Source organism: Pelodiscus sinensis, chromosome 12 (assembly GCF_049634645.1).
Source record: "Pelodiscus sinensis isolate JC-2024 chromosome 12, ASM4963464v1, whole genome shotgun sequence".
NCBI lineage: Eukaryota > Metazoa > Chordata > Testudines > Trionychidae > Pelodiscus > Pelodiscus sinensis.
The window spans coordinates 20,358,154-20,378,179 of record NC_134722.1 but is presented as its reverse complement, the minus strand read 5'-3'; the positions used below and the strand labels follow the sequence as shown (position 1 = coordinate 20,378,179).

Genomic DNA, 20,026 nt, shown 5'->3' with positions numbered 1-20,026 from the left:
ATCCCTGAAAATAGATAAATATCTTATCTCCAATAAGACTAAGAAAGGGCAGTTGAGCTGACTTGCCCAGGGCTACACAGCAAGTCAATAACAGAGCCAGGATTAGAATTCAGGACCTCCTAATTCCCAAACCTGTGACCCTTGGTCTATCACACTGGCATCCAATGAAAAATAAAGATATCTTTCTTCGTCACTTAGCAGCCAAGCTATGGAGTTCAGGGTTCTACTTATCAAACACAACTGCCGGTAGGGTAAGTCCCTAAAATACAACATAAAGCATTTTCCTATATTTTGTACTGGATATTTTCAACCATGATATTTTCAACAATCTTGAATTTATGGCTTCATGATTAAGTGAAGATCCTGATCTTGCAAGCTGCTCTACATAGTCACAAAAGTATGCTGATGTATAGCAGCTTGCAGGATTAGAACTTTAGAGGTAACTTTTTTAAAAAGTGTATTTCCAATTAAGACTTTACATGATCTATTACAGATCTGACATCTTAACTATTATTTTTTAAAAAGCCGAGTTTAAACTTTATTCTATGATGTGTAGGCTGTAGCCTAGTTAGAGAGCCAGGATATTAGAGAAGACAAGGTGAATAAAGTAATATTTTTTATTTTGTTTCTTTATATTTATATTGACATCATGGATTCACTGATAATTCAGTCTGAAATTTGATTCTTCTAGTATGTTGTTTCTATTAACAGCTCTTTGCCATCCATATTTTATACTTTGTTCAAACCACCTTTTTCCCCCCGAAATAGCCCTACAACAATTCACATTTTTTATTATACAAGTCTACAGCAGAAAGACCATTGTTCAACTATGCCAGAAAAAGGACAAGAGACATTGGATGTGGTTTCATTAGGCTGCAACTTTATTCCCAAATATCAGGAAGTACCTGGCAGATAAAATTGCACAGTTAAATTAATTCACTATCAAATACATATACCCTGGGGGAGGAGGGTCTGCTGTCCACATTCCCACTTTATCCATCTTGGCCCACAGCCAACCTGCTGCTAGGACGTTGCCCCTCCTGTCCCGAATGGAGAAAGGGGCTATAAAAGAGCAATGGATTTACTCCCTGCCATGCCAGTCAGAGAAGTCTTGAACCCCTGTCCTCCTTCTGCTCCTTTAAGGAGTACCTCCTTTAAGTTCCTTACCAATTTTATCTGATCACCTTCCCAATGGAGTACCTGCGTCGGACAACCACCCCAAGATTACATAATGAGTTGCATCATCATAGCCTAAACTCTGCTAATAATTTTTGCTCCCAACAAGCTGTAAGGAAGGCAATAATTAAATATACCTTGTCTGGGCCAATCTGGCAATAAGGGAAAAATGCTTTCCCAGTCCCCAAAGAACAACTAGTGTAATGCCCATAGTAAATAATGACAACACTTGGTATTCAACTACCTCTATGGATGGGCTCTTCTCCGCTTGGTGCAGATAAAGAGGGGTTTTCCTGACCAGCGTGGACACTAATAGCCCCTCCTTTCTTCTGGTAACCTGAATTAATATCCCCAAACTTACCAGGTTTGAAACTGCTACAGCAAGTGGCCTTTTCTGATAAACCAGATAACGGCCCCCAATGCTTAAAATGTCATGAGGTCATTTAAAAAGAGAAAATCTCTGCTTTTCATTTTAACTCAGATAACCATAGCTCACTGAAAAGATCACATTTTTTATAATAGCCAGATCAACTTTCTGTTGCTCAGTTTTCTTTAAAAAATATTTTTTTATATCAGACATTTATGTTTAGAGTTTTGCACTAGCTTTGCACTGTAATTGGCTCCATCTCTACTAGGGATGTAAGTAACTAATCAACTAGTTACTCAACTAGTTGCTTCCCATCCCTCTTGTTGCCTCTATCAGAGAGAGGCAGCGGGGCGGGGCGGGGGGAGCAAGAGCTGGTGCTCGAGAGGGCGGGCTTAAAAGCCTCCCCAGCACCATCTCTGCAAGGGAAGCAGAGATATAGTGGGGGACTGGGCACAAGCTCTTAATACATTTAAAAGGCAGAGCCACAACAGGGTTAGGTGCCGGAATCGGGAACTAACTCCGCTGCATCCCTGCAGTCCCCCCCATCAACTAATCGACTAGTTGATGGAAATTCCATCGACTAGTCAATTAGCTGATTTAATGCCATTTAGCATCCCTAATCCCTACCACTGTGGAAGGGTCTATATTGGAGAGGAATTTAATAGATGTGACATTGTTTTTCCACAGTGTTCTATTAGCCATATTGGTCCCAGGCTATGAGAGAGAGAGTGGGTGAGATAATATCTTTTACTGAAGCAACTTCTGTTGGTCCAATAAAAGGTACTACCATCTCTTTACTGACTAACAAAATAACATTATGCTCCACACTGCTCTAGCAGATGTGTCAACTCTTAAAAGCAATTATCTTACTTTCAAATATTTACTCCTTCTGTGGAATGTGTGACCACGAGTAAATCCACTGCCCTTTTATAACCCCTCCCCCCGGCTCCATTGGTGGGGAAGGGAGAGGGCAAGGTTCTGGCAAAGGATTGGTGTGGACCAGGATAGGTAAAGTGGGAATGTGAACAGCCCTGCACCTTCCCCAGGTATAAAGGCTTAATACAAATATACATTCACATGAATATCTAGACCTATTTTTTTGTTTCTAGAAGTGTTACTCTAGAATCAAACTAAGCCTTTAATAACTGAATAGCACATTTACTTAGCATATAACCAGTTCCTACACATCTTCTTAACTAACCTTATCCCATATAAGCTCTGCTCCATCACCTTTTTCTGCTAGGTGAACTCTCAGAGTTTCAACGCTCTTTGAAAACAGGCGTGCATAGCTCTTGACATCCAGAACCTGTTGGTCTTTCAGGCCTAAGGAGGAGTCATTCGGTTGCTCAGATGTGTTTTTCTCTTCAAAATGAAAACAACAACAAAAAAAGATTATAAATATTTAAGAATTTCACAGAAGTCTTTTTAAACATGTCAGATTTGCCAATTTTAGTAAAATTGTAGTCAATCTAGAAAATGCAATTACAATCCACAAACTACAGTGGCTGAAATATTTTATAACAAATCTCTATTTACTTCTGCATTTTCAAAAACTGAACTGTAGTATACAGGCAGTCCCCGACTTACGCGGATCCGACTTATGTCGGATCCGCAGTTACGAACACGGACTGCGGGACCGCGCGGTCTCGCCGCCCGTGTACTCCCCGGCAAGAAAAGCTGCTCCGCGTCTCCCTGGTCCCTTTGCAAAGCTGCGGAGGGGCTCGCGCAGCGGAGCAGCCCAGGCGTGCCTGGGCTGCCCCCCTGCCGGCTTCCCCCGCGGCTTTCCCCAGGTGCTCTGCCCCAGGCGTCCCCAAGTCAGCTGCTGCTGAAACTGACCAGCGCTGACTACAGGAAGCCCGAGGCAGAGTTGCTCTGCCCCGGGCTTCCTGGAATCAGCCGCTGATCAGTTTCAGCAGCAGCTAACTTGGGGACGCTTGGGATTCTTAAGTTGATTCTGTATGTAAGTCGGAACTGGCGGTCAGTTTCAGCAGCGGCTGAATCTGGACGCTAGTTCCGACTTACATACAGATTCAACTTAAGAACAAACCTACAGTCCCTATCTTGTACGTAACCCGGGGACTGCCTGTATTCATATCATTAAGTCTACTGAAGAATCAAAATTGCTGTAACTAATACAAACACAGAAGGGAGTCTAAAGAATCTCAGTATGTCAAAATATAGTTTAAATAATATTTGAACATTACAACTGAGAATATCAGTCTATAAGGCATCCCCTGAACCATACATGTTTTTAATATGAGAACTAAATAATTGTGTACTTAATACCTGAAATAGCAAGTACAAGTCAAATTTAGAAAGGCATTTTCATTTCACAAACAGCACATTTTCAAAGAATCAAACAAATTTAAAATCTGTATTTAAAACAGCTACAATGGTATACCATACAAGAACAAATAAAAAATGAAAGGAAAAAAGATTACCTTGATTCTGTACTTCGGTCCAGTCCAATGGCACTGGAGGTTTCCTTTTTTTCCACAGTTTATCCATTGTCAACAGATATCTGATATCATCTTTGAAAAGCTAGACAACAATATGAAAAATCAGAAGGACACTAAAGATATATACCTTGTTTTATTTCATTTTTAAATCATTAAAATTAAAAGTTTGTGTTTCTTTACCAAAGAGCATGTTTGCCCAGACAGTGGTTAAAATTATATAACAAATGCCCCCTCATTTCAAGCAGGCACAAAGGAGAAATAAATATTGCAAAACTACTGCCAATCCCTGCAGTCTAAAACATTAACTATTTAATATAAAGTAGAAAAAAGCAGTCCTTAGCACCAACAATATTTTATCATCCACGAAGTGGCAAGGGAATAACGATACCACACACACACATACTCCTACTTCCAATGACTACTTCAGTGTTTGTGTGCCTAAAGGGCATTTCTACCTATATGTCAACTTAAATGCTTGTCTAATTCTAAGGACTATAGTAACAGTTCTCACTGCTTAATATCAGAATACTTATCATGCCTGATCCTACCCTTTTGTTCACTAGAGGTAACTTGTTAGAGAGACTCTAAAATAGCATCCACATCTCTATTCCTGGTTGCAAACAGACCACAAAGAAGAGCAGTCGCATACTCATATTGGCCCCTGCTCATATCATATAGCCCAAAACTAGTTTTTGAAATTTTCCTATTTAAAAATAAACTGTGTCAGATGTAAAGTTAACTACCATTTAGTGTCATTACTCTGGTGCAACAGAGGCTGCTAGTAACTGTTCCTCTATTAGGAAAAGTATACATGGTAGGACCATGATGCTAAAACAAGAACTACTGTCAGTGTCTTATGTTTATTATTTTTCTTAAATAATGAGATTTGATTGCCAGTTTTAAGCATTTAAGTTGAAAACTTTTGCTTAAGTTTATAGTAATGCACATATTTTAGAAAAAAACACTTATTGTGAGCAAAACAGCTACCTACCTTAGTGAAAAGTTTAACTGGATCATATCCAGTTGATTTAGCCCATTCCTTGGTTGAAACACGTTTAATATCACCATCTTCGTTAGATGCTCTTGCTCTCGCTTCTGCTTCTGTTGGCTCCCCTATAAAATAAAAGGTTGTTTATGTTTTTTAATTAAAAAAAAGAAAGTGGTGACCCAACACATTATTCATCATGGATGAATAAAGCTATCCAGGGAGCAGAACTGAACATTGTCCTGAAGTATTCTGAGGTTCTCCCTCCCACCCCCCTGCAATCCATTGGTCTATCAGAGAATCCAAAAGAGAAGGAAAAGAAAACAGTTCTCATGATCTTCAATTAATAGACTATCATTAATTGAAGCTGTAAAACGTAATATGGCATTTTGATTAACCCAGGTGAAATACAATTAAGTTACTGATTTACGTCACTCACAGGCAGCTTCAGGATCAGCTCGGTCAGGGGATACTTCCTGATCAGCATCTTCTTCACCAAACAACTGACTATGTATTTAGAAAACAAAGCATTAGATTAGCATCACATGATAAGTAAGTAAGGAGTTCCTTATTTGTATCTACTTTTCCAAAGCCGGTCATAAAAATGAGCAATAAATGCTTTATTTATCTCAGTCTATTTTACCTGATTATTACAGATGTATTAAATCTTGGATTCTCAGGTTTTGCTATAAGAATTCCATTTCGCACAGCCTAGCATTTATAGTGTGAGAAGCCCCCACAGGATAATTTCTCAAAGCTTCTATAGTATGGAAATGTTATATATACACCAAATGTATTTGGACCCCAAAATGATACAGAAAATCTTATGAGAAAGGAGCATAATTTGATAAAAGAACAGACTTATTTTAAAAAGTCAGCCATATGCAGTGTGACTGTTGGTAGCCCTATGTTCATTTCTTTTTCAAGTCTATAACAAATTTTGTACAAAGTACACCTTGTGTGGTAGCATTTGAAAACTCATAATTTGCTGATCATTATTGTGCTAGTATAATGAGTGTGCCAAAACTTTGTACAAAAATTCATCATTCAGCAAAATTTTATGAAGACATATTCTAAATCTGGAAAAGTAGTCACAAGCCAGTTCCTCAGAGACAAAATGCAAACTGATGCCTCAGCCAGGTGTCAAAGAAATCAAATAGACCATCATCTGATTAAGTAGCCATTCTTTGTCAGAAAAAAGGTGAGAGAAATTTATGTGCTGGCAAAAAAATGTCTGGAAGTTCCTATCCTCACTGACTTTGTCTCTTGAATCCTAGCTGGAGATGATTCTCAAAGAGGAAGAAAAGGATAAAAATGAGGAACAGAAGCCCCAAGTGGTTCCTCCCTTTCTCTTTACCCATGGCAACCACAATCCACGGGGAACAAACAAACAACTTTGAATTGAGGGGAAAATCCTGTCTGAAAGGAATTCAGCCAGTAAGACTGCCAGAACACTTGGTGAGAGAGACTTCCCCTTCCCTCCCCCCCCCCCCCCCCGCTATGAATTCACTTAGCTTGTTAAGTTAAGTATCAGTTGTTTTTACATTTTATGTCTTTGTAACCAATTCTGACTTTAATGCCTCATTACTTGTAGTAATTTTTCTTTCTATAATTAATACATTTGTTTTATCTAAACCAGTATGTTTGGATTGAAGCTTCACTTGTTACAACAAGATTTGTGCATATCATCAGGGCTCGATAATTAGGGCAATCTACTCGCCCGTGGCGAGATTTTAGCCCAGCGCGGCCGTGAAGCGCGGTCAGCGCAGGCGCAGCGTGTGATTCCACGCGGCTGGCCAACGGGGCTCACTGCCGCTTTGCGAGCCCTGCATATCATTATATATTAATGAAATGATTATATGAACTTGTGTTGTCCAAGAAAAGTCACAGTTTTGGGGAAAAATTTGGGACTCGGAATATCCTGATGTTGCACTTAAATGTAATTAAAGAGTGGTGGGCTACAGAACTCATACAAAATAGCTGAGAGTAATTTATATTCTGGAGGCTGTGCATGGCAAACCAAGAGTGATTGCTCTCATAGTGAAGCAGTATAAAAGGCACCTAGATTAGAGAATTAAGAGGATACAGCTGTTCAACAGTTCAGATTGTACACTAGCTGCTGTCACACAGAATTAGAGGTCAAGAATATAAAACACCTAGACTATGTCTAAACTACATTCCTCTGTCGAAAGAAGAATATAAATGAGCCTGATCAAAAATGCAAATGCAGCAGGGATTTACAAATCTTGCGCTTCATTTGCATAATAGCGTGAACACGCTTTTTTGAAAAATGGTTTTTCAAAAAAGAAACCACAGTTTAGAAGGGGTTCTTTTGGGAAAAAAACCAAACAAACAAAAACAAAAACAAAAACAAAAAAAACAACCACCCTTTTTCAAAAGAACCCGTAATCCTGAGAAAGGCGTTTGGTTTTTTTTTGGAAAGAACCCTGTCTAGACTATGGCTTCTTTTTCAAAAAACCCTTTTTGAAGTACAGGTTGTTTCAAAAAAGGGTTCCCCCCCCAAAAGAACCCCATCTAGATTGCGTTTTCTTTTTCAAAAAAGCGCTTTCATGTGATTATGCAAATGAAGTGCGAGATTTGTAAGTCCGTGCTTCATTTGCCTTTTTGATCGGGCTCATTTACATTCCTCTTTCGACAGAGGAATGTAGTTTACATGTGCCTCTATAGTCTATATTTCAATAGAAGCAAAATAAAGTGAAGAATGGAATTCTAAATGAAAAGTTCTTACAAATATGGGTTGAGACATTAACTAGTCCCATCCTGCAGCAGAACTATTCATCTGTCCCATGAACAGAAATAAATCCAGAATAAAATAGTTCATCTCATGGCAATTCTCTTTTAAGGCTGCATGACCTAAGCTCTTGAAGGAACACCAAGACTTTGACTAGGAATTGATATTTGAAACAAAAAGCAAGAAACAAAAACCACCTCTACTTCTCTGTTCTGGCTCAAAAGGAAGTGAAAGTCATCTACCATTGTAATGCAGTTTATAACCAAAAATTAAGGCACATAGGGAGTTAGTATTTGTTGTCTTTCAGATGTCTGTTGAGAGAGTTTTCCCCAAAGCTTACAAGTTTTACTGCTATCAGTCAACACAAAAGGAAGAGAACTTTTAAAATAATAAATCTCTAGCTTGGAAATTTAGTCCTGATGATAAACTGAGATCTTGCAGGTGACATCTAATCTTAAATTATGTTCTTTTTAGCAAGACAGCACAGAGCTAAATAGTAGTTTCCTAAATGGAAACACATGAGCGGTAAAAGCCAACTTTATATAAATGAGGAGGTAATTTAAGGTAACTCCAACAATACTGTGTCTATCCCTTTTATTTATACTGAAGTATGTTGGTGCCTTTAAAAAGACAGTACATTTCTTCAACTGATTAATTAATGATGGTAACAAATATACTTTGGCTTTCCACAAAACACGATTTATAATGAAGCAATAGGCAGACACACCTCTAATCAACCTGCACTTAGGTGTCTAAGAAACGTTTTGGCCAATTTCTCGCTATATTAAAATATCAGTCTGTTTTTGGCATTCTGTCAGTAAAGTGAAAAAGATTGGGTAAGCTAACATGGTTTTCAGTGCATTCCTCAAAAGTAGCTGAAATTTGGAAAAGAAAAAAGGATGATGTTAAGTAATTTTTAATTTGCCCAGTTTAATTTTTTGTTGTTGCTGGGATACATTTAGAAATTAGAAAATAGTGCATAACGTACAAGCTATTTTTTTAAAATATATTCACTTACTTGAACAAATACTTAGCCCACACAATGCAGTGAATAGGTTCTGATGGAGTGTTGCGAATTGTGCAACCTGGAAAAGTCTTCTGAGTTGGTTTAGGATGACATTCATAACACTCTGTTACTCCCTACAGATTCAGGAAAAGTAAAGTGTTTACTTAAGTAAACATAAAGGCAATTATCCAGCCTATCTTGTCCAAAAGAATCAATTAATCAAACAAGAAAAAGTTATACTAACTAACCTTTTTGATAACTGTTACTTGTCCAAGGTAGCCTGCAGTTCCACTTTCTATAAGAGGAACATCAGCAGCCAGACACATCCTATTCACATGGTTACGTGCAGCTGGAACATATACATAAGAACATAAGAATGGCCGTACTGGGTCAGACCAAAGGTCCATCTAGCCCAGTATCCTGTCTGCCGACAGTGGCCAGCACTGAAGAAAAAGCATTCAGGATTCAACTGTTGATTATTAACTAAAAAAAGAATGTTTTAACTTTGGAAAGGCTGGAGAGTAACCTTCTGCATAATGTATACCTGCATCTACCTCATTTAATTTTACACATCACCATGCCTCTCTCATAATACCTTTCAGGTAGAACAATGTATTACAACCTGTTTTCAATATAGTAACCTCCAACTAAAGTGTAGCTATGTATATATCTCAAGGGGATCTTCCTACCATGAAGGACAGACTTAATTCTTAGCTCTTACCATATACACCATTTTTAAAGTCCAAAAGGTACAAATATGAAGTATACCTAAAAGCCATCCTAATGATGTAGGTAAGCAGTAGCCTCATTTTGCAGGTGGCAAGAGAGACAGAATCACTTATTTAATTGAGGCTGTAAAGAGAGTGAAAAAGAACTGGCACCACAACTAAGTCATTTTTGGCTTCTCTCTTCTACGTGCAGCTCACATTTCTTTCACCTCAAAAATAAAGCCATAAAAAATGGAAATCTCACCTCTGTTATCCAAAGCATTCATAACCAATGTAAATTGCCGGAAGAATTCTACATTATAGTCAGGACTGTGAAAAAGAAAAAATATTAAAACCAGCTTGTTAAATGGATGTTGGTTATTATGGCACAGCACAAATTCTATACAGACAATGTAGCAAAAGTGATATTCATGTGATAAATTGCAGGCTAAAAGTAAAGTTTACTACTCACCTTTAACTGCTTCACCTGTCCTCTGCCCAACTGAAAGTCTAATATTCCTCAACCTTTCAGGGCTAGGAATTGGAACATTAGTCTACTGATAAGAAGCTATTCCAAGCTTCCCAACTAGACTCAGAAGCCCCCAAATTTGGACTTTAAAGATATGACCTTTTTTGTTTAAAAATGCTATTAGTTATGTGTTATTTTGAACTTTTCCCCTCTAAATTTATTTGTAATTTTGCTCCAACTGAGATATGGTAATTGAGACTCCTATTCTTAAAGGTAAGGAAAGTCAAATATTGTTATTCAATAAAGTTCTTAAACATACACTAAACATTTCTAAAAGTTTCTAACATATACAGGCAGTCCCCGACTTACGCGGATCCGACTTACATCGGATCCGCACTTACGAACGGGGCTTTCTCGCCCCGGAAGTCGGGGCGAGAAAGCCCCGTTCGTAAGCTGCTCCGGTGCCCCTGGTCTGCTGGAGACCGTCTCCAGCAGACCAGGGGCACCGGGTGGGTTCCCGCGCTTCTGAGGCTTTGCCAGAGCAAAGCCTCAGAGGCGCGGGGAACCGCCGCTGCTGCCGCTTCAATCTGGGTGCCTGTGGTCTGCTGGGGACGGTCCCCAGCAGACCACAGGCACCCAGATTGAAGCGGCAGCAGCGGCGGTTCCCCGCGCCTCTGAGGCTTTGCTCTGGCAAAGCCTCAGAGGCGCGGGACCCCCCCGCGGCTGTGGCTTCAGTCCGGGAGCCTGTGGTCTGCTGGGGACCGTCCCCAGCAGACCACAGGCTCCCGGACTGAAGCCACAGCCGCGGCGGGGTCCCTCCCTCTGAGGCTTTGCCAGAGCAAAGCCTCAGAGGCTCTGCTCCCCGTGTCCCTGGTCTGCTGGGGAGGGGGGGGGGGGCGCAGCTAGTGTGCTCCCCCCCCCCAGCAGACCAGGCTTTTGTTTTGGACTCTGGGGCAGAGCAGCTGGGGCGCTGCCGATTGGTCCTGCAGCGCCCGCTCTGGGCACTACTGGACCAACCCGGCAGCACCCCAGCTGCTCTGCCCCAGGTCCTGATTCAGCCGCTGCTGGTCAGTTTCAGCAGCGGCTGAATCAGGACCCTGGGGCAGAGCAGCTGGGGTGCTGCTAGGTTGGTCCAGTAGCACCCAGGAGCGGCGCTACTGGAGCAACCCAGCAGCACCCCAGCTGCTCTGCCCCAGGCGTCCCCAAGTCAGCTTCTGCTGAAACTGACCAGCGCTGACTACAGGAAGCCCCAGGCAGAGTTGCTCTGCCCCGGGCTTCCTGGAATCAGCTGCTGATCAGTTTCAGCAGCAGCTGACTTGGGGACCCTGGGGTTCTTAAGTTGATTCTGTATGTAAGTCAGAACTGGCGGTCAGTTTCAGCAGTGTCTGAATCTGGACGCCAGTTCCGACTTACATACAGATTCAACTTAAGAACAAACCTACAGTCCCTATCTTGTACGTAACCCGGGGACTGCCTGTACATGCAAACATAACGTATGCACAAACTACCACCACTTTTATGGAACAGCATTATTTATTACCTGTCCCATTATTATAATCAATAATTAGTTTATAAAATTATTGTCTGAGGAGAAAATGCCCTTTGTAGTTCTACTTAAAAAAAATAATTCCCCATGATCCAAAGCAGGGTTGAATCATGAAAATTTTCTTTTAAGCGCTGGAGCAGTAGTTTATTCACCAATAGTATTTCCAGAACTGTGCAAACTTCTGCCAATATTGATGATTCACACAAAAATCTTTTCAGACACAATGGGGAACAATGTATTACATTTTGCACAAGGCCCTTTTAATATTTATGAAAAAACTTGTAAACAGAAAGGATGATGTACATATAAATTCCACTGGGAAAAAAGGAGGTGGGGAATGTTAACGTCTGGTAGTGAAAGGCAAATTTAATATTCAAAGACATTTTCTAAATGCTAGCAATATTTTACAACTAATAACAAGCAAAACAAAACAAAAAGCAAAACAAAAAGTTGAAGCATAAAAACGTATATGACTGCATCTTTTAATGCTCTTGTTAACATTCTAAACCAATACAGGAAGACCATAGTTTCACTTATTCACTGTGTGCCTCATCATACCAGCCTAAGCCCAGTGTGCTCTAGTGAAGGAGCCCGAAAGTTAAAAGGGAAATTGAACTGCAATGATGCCATACTGGGAAATTTTAGATATTACACAAGTTTATTACGTTATTACATGCAAATATTAATCTAACATTAATATAACATTGTTTTATATGGAAAATGTGGTTGTTTTGAGTCGGGAACACACTGCTACTGCCAGTATTCACAGATTTCACAACTCGCTGTGATCTCAAGAACGTATCCCCTGCAAATGGCAAGTGCTTCCTGTACGGTAGTGATGCTTATTCAATAAATGTTATAACATTAATTTCAAAATTATAGGAATGAAGAAAAAGGGAGAAGCTAATAAAGGTTTAAACAGCTGTGTGCTAGGAACATAAGCAACTTTCAGAGGCAGTAAAGGGGAGGAGGGAAACCAGCATAAAAATGCTGCCACCAAGCAGCCTGTTTGCAGTGGCCAGGGTAGGCCACTGCCAAGCAGCCCATTTATGGTGGCCAGGGTTGGCCACAGGCAGGGGCTGCTTTGGCTGCTGCGAACAGGGATTGGTGCCAGAGCAGCCAGGGCTGGCTGCAGGCAGAGTTCTGCTTTTGCTCCCAATCCCTGTCCACTGTGAACAAGGACTGCTGGACTCAGCGTGAGTTCTTACTACATTTAAAATGCAGAGCCACAGTACAAGTGGCTTCTGGAGCTACCCCCACTGCGGCTCTATAGAGCAGTCCTATCAACTAATCGTACAGTCAACATAAATTGTATCGACTATATGATTAGCTCAGTAACTGCAATTTAATATTTAATATTCATTACTGTGTGCCAACAATTAGCATCTTCACAGGCTGTGCTTTATCAACACAACATAAAACATGGTGCTGAAGGAGATGGAAAAACACAAATGAAACCATTAGAATTACTTCAGCTTCAAAAAATATGTATTTTGAACTGTATTGATCTAGTACAGTGGTTCTCAAACTTTGTGGCCCGTGGCCCACTTGACTCAATGCAAACCTTTCTGTGGCCAACCAGCTGCTAATGGAAACTCACTGTTAATTACATAATTACACCCAAGCCATTTTGATTGTGCTCCATCTATGAAGAAGAGTTAAATTTAACTAATAAGAAAGGAAATATTAAACAAAATTATTAACAGATTAAGCACTTTAATTTATGTGCAACATAAAAGATTTCAACATTGTTTTTATTTATGGCAGGTGTGAGGAACCTTTTTTGGGTTGGTGGCCACAGATCCACAGAAAAATCAGTTGGGGACCTCACAAGTGAGAAGCAACCCCACCCTCCAAAAAAACTCCAACCCTCACTAATGTGATCCCCAATTGAGACACTTCCTTCCCCAGAGGCTCCAGTCCCATGGATGGAGAGGGACAAGGAAGACTGAGGTGCAGGGATTCTCATAGGTCAGATAAAGTCTTCTGGGTTCCAGGGTTAGTGGATTTTGTGGGCCCCACTAGGCAATGGAATGGGTTCAAAAATGAGGGGTTCAGTGTGTGGGACAGGGCTGCCAGTGAGTACGATAGGGGAGGGTGTCAGGATGCAAGGTCTGGGTGGGAGGTAAGATGCAGGAGCAGGCTGGGAGTAGGGTGTCTCGCCAGGAGCAGAGGGGCCAGGAGCAAGGGCAGGAGCAGATTGAAGTAGGGTTTCTGGCGGGAGGGGGAGGAAAGAAGGGGGGCAGGGTGCAGGAGTGAGTTGGGGGTGCAGAGTCTCAGCAGGGGTGTGGAATGCAGTGTCTGGGCACGAGGGGAGGAGGCACTTACCTGCCTTTGCACACCCCTCTACTCCCAGGCACCGTGTCCAAGGTATGGCCTCCCACTGCTTCCATTGACCTAATTCCTACCAATGGGAGCAGCAGGGAAAGCCTTCAAGAAGCACATGGGGGAAGGGTAGAAGCAGTAGGCAGAGTCACTTCTGGCTCTGCTTTTTCCCTGTGAGGTGGATCCAGTGGGAGGTTTGGGGCTCTCTCTCCCCACCCCAGCAGAAAGCCGGAGCTAGAACTCCAATCTTGTGGGGGAACCATGAGTCTGGAGCACCAGCACGGGCTCAGCTTGAGTTGCAGACCCCAGTTTGAGAACCACTAATTTAGTACTTTAAAGATGTTAACAATTAACCAGATTTTTAAAGACATCAACAGGTGCACAAATAACTAGGGTCAAATGTTTATATTAAGAGCATTTCACATGTAATATACGTGAAGATTAACACATTTAAGTGCCTTCTGCTTTTTTATAAAAACTCAATATACTTTAAAATATCCAAATTATACAGGTTTATCCAATGAATACCCGAGGCCTAAGTATAAATAAGTGTTCTATAACATTGTTTCTTAAGGTGCGTCTACACAGCAGGGCTTAGTAGCTCAATATGCATAGCTTATTTCGAGTTATGTCAATTATGTACCTTATTTCAAAATTGGGAGCGTCTATATAGCACTTATTTCGAAATAGAGCACTCTTCCTCCAACTTCCCTTACTCCTCGTACAAAGAGGGTTACAGGAGTTGGGAGTAAGAAGTCCTCCAGCTTGACAGTATTTTGAAATAACTGCCTGCTGTGTAGACATAGACTAAGTTATTTCGAAATATTGTTGCCACGTAGACAAGCCTTCAATGACAATTCTATGGAATGGTGCCAGTTCCTGTGATTTCCCTGACATAGTTTAGGAAGGTAGAAGGCTGGTCCCTGGTATCAAAAAGGCTGAATAACACAGTTCTAGAAAGCTTCCACCGTGGTTGAAAAAGGGAGAATCTGGATACAAACAGAATAAATAAAGAACATTCAAAAGTTCATGCCCAAACTCAAGTCACTCAAATTTGCTGTAGCCTCACATTAGTTAATTTTTCAATATTTAGTAATTCTATAAAATCTTCTCAAGCAATAAAAAAAAAGTACATGTTTTAAGTAACTATAAATTCCCAATAAACTTAAATAAAATATAAGAAAAACATACTTCATGATACTGTCATGATAAGCTATAATATTAGCTTCTGGGTAAAACTGTAACACGCTTTCCTTGGCCACCTGAAAAAGAACAAACAGTTGGTAATCCACAATTTCTGCCTTTCATTCATGATCCAACAAATCTGCAAACACTGTACATCAGGCATGTCCAAAGTCCGGCCCGCGGGCCAAATGCGGCCCGCGGTCGGATTTAATACGGCCCCCCGCTTCTCCCGGCTCCCCGGTGCTTTTTTTAACTGGCGCGCTCAGCGCGCCGCTTCGGGCCGCCGCCGCCGTCGCGGTCCCAAACCCTGCCCCTGCACTCCGCTTTGGGGCTGAGAGTGCAGGGACAGCCCCCGCTTCCTCCCCCTCTCCTGGCTCCCCGGCGCTCCTCTGGCGCCGCTTCCGGCCGCGCCGCCGCCGTCCATGGCGGCCGCTGCGGTCCTAAAGTCCTCCATGTAGGGCACGTCTGCAGCCCCACTCCCCCGCTTGGCTACAGGTTCGCCCTGCCCCCGGGCCGCCGTGAGGCCAGCGTGCCCTGCGCTCTCCACCCGCCTCTGACCCTGCAAGCCCTCTACCTTGGGGCTGAGAGTGCAGGGACGGACTCCGCAGCTGCTGAGATCAGGGACGGACTCCGCAGCTGCTGAGATCAGGGACGGACTCCGCAGCTGCTCAAGCTCAGTATCTGTGATTGGCCCTGTACACTGTCAGCTTCCTGGCGGGCTCAGGCACGTGGAGCTGCGAACATTAGAGACTTCGCCACAAACGGGCTCAGGCACGTGGAGCTCATCATTAGAGACTTCGCCACAAACAGCCACAAAGGCAAGAGAATTCTTGTTGGGCAGTGTATTAGTGCAGTGTATTACTTGGGCAGTGTATTAAACCTCTGGCACTGCGCTCACATGATCCCTTCCCCTTCTGGTCAATTTAAAAAAATGGCGACTGTAAATAAGAGAAGGAAAGTTGACAGTGAGGGCCGCCGCTTCCAGGACAGGTGGAAAGTGGACTATTTCTTCACTGAAATAGAGAATCACTGTGTTTGTCTGATATGCCAAGAGACTGTGGCTGTTTATAAGGAATTTAATGTCAAGAGACACTACCAGTCGAGACATAGCACATACGACAAGCTTACAGGGCACGACCGCAGTGAAAAGTTGAAGCAACTTGAAGCTGTTTTAATGTCACAACAGAAATTTTTCATAAGAGCCCGTGAGTCAAATGAAAATGCCACAAGGGCGAGCTATGAGGTGGCAACGTTAATTGCTAAAAATTGCAAATCTTTTGCTGAGGGTGACTTTATCAAAGAATGCGTTATGAAAATGGTTGAGAATATCTGTCCCGAGAAGAAGCAAGAGTTTGCCAACATTTGCCTGGCTCGTAACACTGTAGCACGGAGAATTGAAGAGATTTCATCAGATGTTAAGAGACAGTTGACATCCAAAGGAGTGGATTTTGACTTCTTTTCAATAGCCTGTGATGAAAGCACGGACCTATCTGACACAGCTCAGTTGCTGATTTTTATGAGAGGGGTGGACGATGAAATGAATGTGACTGAAGAGCTACTTGACCTCCAGAGCCTTACGGACCAAACAAGAGGAAAAGATTTATTTGTTTCTGTTAGTTCCGCCATAGATGACATTAAACTGCCTTGGAACAAAGTTACTGGGATTATTACTGATGGGGCACCTGCCATGGTTGGTGAACGAAGTGGATTATCAACCCTAATCTGTAACAAGGTGATCGAAGAAGGAGGCAAAGCTATTAAACTCCATTGTATCATTCATCAACAAGTTCTCTGTGCTAAACATCTCAAATATGATCATGTTATGAAACCGGTGCTAAAGACTATTAATTTTATTCGCTCTAAAGCCCTGTGCCACCGCCAGTTTAAACAGTTTCTACTGGACATCCAGGCTGAATACGAAGATGTTTTATATCACAACGATGTAAGATGGCTCAGTCGGGGGTCTGCACTGCAGCGTTTCTACTCTCTCAGAAAGGAAATCGGAGAATTCTTGGAAACAAAGGGACAACCAATGCGAGAACTATCTGATCCTATTTGGCTGGCTGATTTGGGGTTTCTAGTTGACATAACAAAGCATCTGAATGTACTGAACACGAGTCTTCAGGGGAAAGATGCAGCGGTGAACCAGCTTTATTCACACCTCAAAGCCTTTGGGACAAAGCTGCAACTTTTCATAAGGCAGTTGTCACAAACACAGCCCAATACCATACATTTTTCAGCGTTGCAGGAAATAATGAACAGTTTTCCACAGGACAATATCAGTGCGCAAACGAGCAGGTATGCAGCAGACATTGCATCTCTGGCTGGGGAGTTTAAACGGCGCTTTCAGGACTTTGCAGCTATTGAAAAGGAGATCAGCCTTTTCTCCTCTCCATTCTCTGTTGACCCCGAGGATGCTCCAGATCAGCTGCAGCTCGAGCTCATTGAGCTGCATTGTGACAGCGAGTTACGCAGTCGTCACCAACAGCTCTCTCTTGTGAACTTTTACCGCCAACTGGATAAGAGACGGTTTCAAGAGATTCGAACATTGGCTAAGAAAATGCTGAGCTTGTTTGGCTCAACATATATGTGTGAGAAGACATTCTCTGCTATGAACTTTAACAAGAACCGCGTGAGGACAAGACTAAGTGACTCTCACCTGCGTGACATTTTGCACATCAAAACCACTGCCTTTGAACCAGACCTAGCCTATGTACTGCAGTCCAGATCTCAGTTTCACCCTTCACATTAGTGTAGGCAAGTTTTTTTTTCAATTGAGATGAATACATTGTAAAATCTCAGTTAATGTCAGTTGGTCTAAATCAGTTATAAATATATTTGGACACAACATGTATAGTTGGTGTTATGTCGTTTGCCGTTTGCAATAAACTTTGCATAAAATAGTTAATTTGCATTTAATTTTAATGGTTCAAAGAATGTCAGGCAAAATGGTCGGCCCTCACGCATGTTCACTTCATCAAATCTGGCCCTCTTTGAAAAAAGTTTGGACACCCCTGCTGTACATTAACACCGGGGTTTAATTTTTTTCAATTAAGAAATACAGCATGAACTATTATTTTAAAAAGCAAACAAGAATATTCAAACTATATGACATGAATCATACATTTTCAACATTGATCTACTATGTACGATAACTATTTTACTATATTCATAACATGAAAGATGTTTATTATATTGATTAGAACAGTTTTCAAAAATGTCTCCTTACCTGTGCTTTTGACCTCCCAACATGTTTCTTTTGAAACAAAAACTGCCTGTTGAGGTTGCTGACATCAATAGTATCCAGATCAATCTATAAGTACATAAGAGGCAGCGATTTCACAAACTCAAGAGACCAAAGGTAACACATACATTGTTAAAATAGTGTAGTTTCTTCCTCCTATCTTCAGAGACCACAATTTTCAGATCCACTACAATTTGTCAAGTAAAGTTAAGTGCATTTATGAATAAAAATGTGAAAGCCACAATTGGTCTAGCTGAGTCAACATTTAAAACCATGAATGTCAGAAACAGCTTTATTTCATTTTCTACCCCTCCACCCTGCCTTAATGAAAAAAAGCACAACCAAAGCCCTTTCAATCATAAATTTAATTAATAAAAATGTGATTTAGTAATTTAATCTAGTAATTTTAAATATAACATCTGCACACTGAGGCTACGTCTCGACTGGCAAGATTTAGCACAAATACTCTAAATGCAAGAGTTTTTGTGTTAAGAGTATTTGAGTAAGAGAGCGTCTATACTGGCATATGCCTTTGCGCAAAAGCATCTGTGCCAGTGTAGACGCTCTCTTTGCGCAAGAATGCTCCGATGGCCATTTTAGCCATCGGGTTTTCTTGCATAAGAGGACTTATCCCTGAGCGGAAGCATCAGAGTATTTGCGCAAGAAGCACTGATTTCATACAGTAGAACGTCAGTGTTCTTGCACAAATACTTGCGGCCAGTGTAGACAGGAGGCAAGATTTTGCGCAAAAGTGGCCGCTTTTGCGCTAAAGCTTGCCAATGTAGAGACAGCCTGACAGTTGTAGGAACTGTACATAGAAATGGTCAGCTGCATAGCTAACCAATCACCTTCTTGCACAGTTACTGTGACTGCACATGTTTAGTAAATGTTAGGATTAATGCTGGGATAAATTTCACAATTTAAGGATGAGAGAGAATTCCTGGGAAAAATGAAAACATGTAACTTTCAACCACATTTTTTAAAAAAGTACTTGCTAGTTATTAGGAAAGTGCCAATTTCTGATCCTTCCATATTTAAGAATATATTCAAAATTATATAAAATGTAGTTTTCTTACCCCATATACTTTATTGACTGAAAAAACATACTATAGCTATATTTAAGGTTTCAGTTAAAAATACAAAGTACAGAAGTGAAAGTTCTAAAACTAATGTTAATATGATCATCTCTTTTACCAGATGAACATGTAGCTCATGACACAGCTGCTTTGCAGCAATCTAATACAGGGATTACACAAATTAGTAGTTCCACTAAACATGTATGCATATCAAAAAATGATAACATCTAAACACTGCTTTGGAAAATTGACAATACTGGCCATAACTTAGCAACCAGCCTAGAAGACAAACCATGTTCAGCACTGTCATCTAACTTGACGGTTCAAAATCATGTTAAACAATCTAATTTTTTTAGACAAACCTGCTGACATCAATGCCTATTAATACCATCATAAAAACATATCCCACTTAATTTTCAAAAGATGTGCAACATGCCCAAACTGACACTATCCTAATTGCTAAGAGCCTTTACATATTCATTTCTTGATAATGGACAAAAGTAATTTCCTCATACAATACAACTATTTTGAACAATAATTATAAGTTTACTCTCATTCTTTTTGTCCTTTGCTCAGCCCCTTCCCTCCATAGTCAAATTCTCATAGACTCTCTCTTATTCCCAAAAAGAGAGAGCGAGAGAACATAACTGAGCATCTGATCCAATCCCTACTTATGCTAATAGGATTGGACAGGATCCTAGAACAGGGGCACAAGCAAAATATTGAACA

General features: G+C 41.1%; 1 protein-coding gene across 1 annotated transcript in view; it reads right to left on the bottom strand.

Moving 5' to 3' along the window:
• The window catches only part of UBA2 (ubiquitin like modifier activating enzyme 2), a 29,712-nt gene that overhangs the window by 7,834 nt on the left and 1,852 nt on the right, over positions 1 to 20,026 (bottom strand). The window contains exons 2-10 of the mRNA XM_075940077.1: positions 18,207 to 18,290; positions 14,984 to 15,054; positions 9,718 to 9,782; positions 8,994 to 9,094; positions 8,758 to 8,879; positions 5,427 to 5,494; positions 4,994 to 5,115; positions 3,985 to 4,084; positions 2,745 to 2,905 (exon numbers count right to left, since the gene is read on the bottom strand). Coding sequence (XP_075796192.1) covers positions 2,745 to 2,905; positions 3,985 to 4,084; positions 4,994 to 5,115; positions 5,427 to 5,494; positions 8,758 to 8,879; positions 8,994 to 9,094; positions 9,718 to 9,782; positions 14,984 to 15,054; positions 18,207 to 18,290 — 894 coding nt within the window. The remainder of the gene's footprint in view (positions 1 to 2,744; positions 2,906 to 3,984; positions 4,085 to 4,993; positions 5,116 to 5,426; positions 5,495 to 8,757; positions 8,880 to 8,993; positions 9,095 to 9,717; positions 9,783 to 14,983; positions 15,055 to 18,206; positions 18,291 to 20,026) is intronic.